This window comes from Penaeus monodon, chromosome 19 (assembly GCF_015228065.2).
Source record: "Penaeus monodon isolate SGIC_2016 chromosome 19, NSTDA_Pmon_1, whole genome shotgun sequence".
NCBI lineage: Eukaryota > Metazoa > Arthropoda > Malacostraca > Decapoda > Penaeidae > Penaeus > Penaeus monodon.
In genome coordinates, this window is record NC_051404.1 from 4,149,189 (window position 1) to 4,150,035 (window position 847).

The 847-nt window shown below is 66.1% G+C and overlaps 1 protein-coding gene across 1 annotated transcript in view; it reads right to left on the bottom strand.

Annotated features, from left to right (window-relative positions):
- The window catches only part of LOC119585309, a 53,733-nt gene that overhangs the window by 60 nt on the left and 52,826 nt on the right, over positions 1 to 847 (bottom strand). Inside the window, exon 2 of the mRNA XM_037933984.1 lies at positions 5 to 803. Coding sequence (XP_037789912.1) covers positions 5 to 803 — 799 coding nt within the window. The remainder of the gene's footprint in view (positions 1 to 4; positions 804 to 847) is intronic.

Here is an 847-nt window from a genome sequence, read left to right on the forward strand (position 1 = left end):
CTGCGGTGCTTGTTGCCGACCGGCTGCGCCTCCCCCATGGACCAGCGCCGCCGCGTCCTGCTCCCGGGGCGGCCGGGGTGCCCTTCCGCGCCCTCGAGCGTCGCCTTCTCCACGCTGCTGTTGCATCGCTGAGGGCGTCGCGTCGGAGTTAAGGACGACCTGTCGCTCCATTTCCTGGCGGCGATGGAGTGTCGCGGTCCGATCTCCAGCACGCTCTTGTGCTCCAGCTCCTCCGCCAACTCCTCGAGGTCCGACCGATGGAAAGAATCGAGGTTCTTCCAGCGGTTCTCGCGCCTCCCGCTGCGCCCCGCCGCCGACCCCTGGGCGGCCGACGCGCCTCCCGCTGGCGACGTGCAAACGATCTTGTCGTTGTACAGGTGGAGGTTCTCGCCGAAGTAGATTCTCGTGATGTGCTTCACGCTGGGAGGAGTGGCGGCCGCCGAGGAGTCGCTGTCCTGCTGCGCAACAGTGGACTCCCCAGAGTCCGAGTAACCCGAGTCTTGTGAGCGCTGGGAGGGTGACCCTCGGAGAGAGCCTCCGTAAGGACCTTCAAGGGAGAACTCGCCCTCGACAGCGTCCTCGCCGGAGCTGAACGTCTCCTCGGCCCTCTCCTGAATGTCGGACTCCTTCTGCGTCCTGGAGCGCTTCCAAAAGTCCCTGGGCAAGCTGTGCGCCGGCCAACAGCCGTCCTCGGAGGCGTAGTACACTCGCGAGAAACTGCGGCGAAAGTGTTGCTTTGGCGGCGAGTCGGGGCTGCGGCACGCCATGGGGACCACGCTCAGGCCGCTTCCGCCGCTGCAGCACTGTGGGGCGAGAAGACAAGGGCGTTAAAGGACGTTCGATTGAG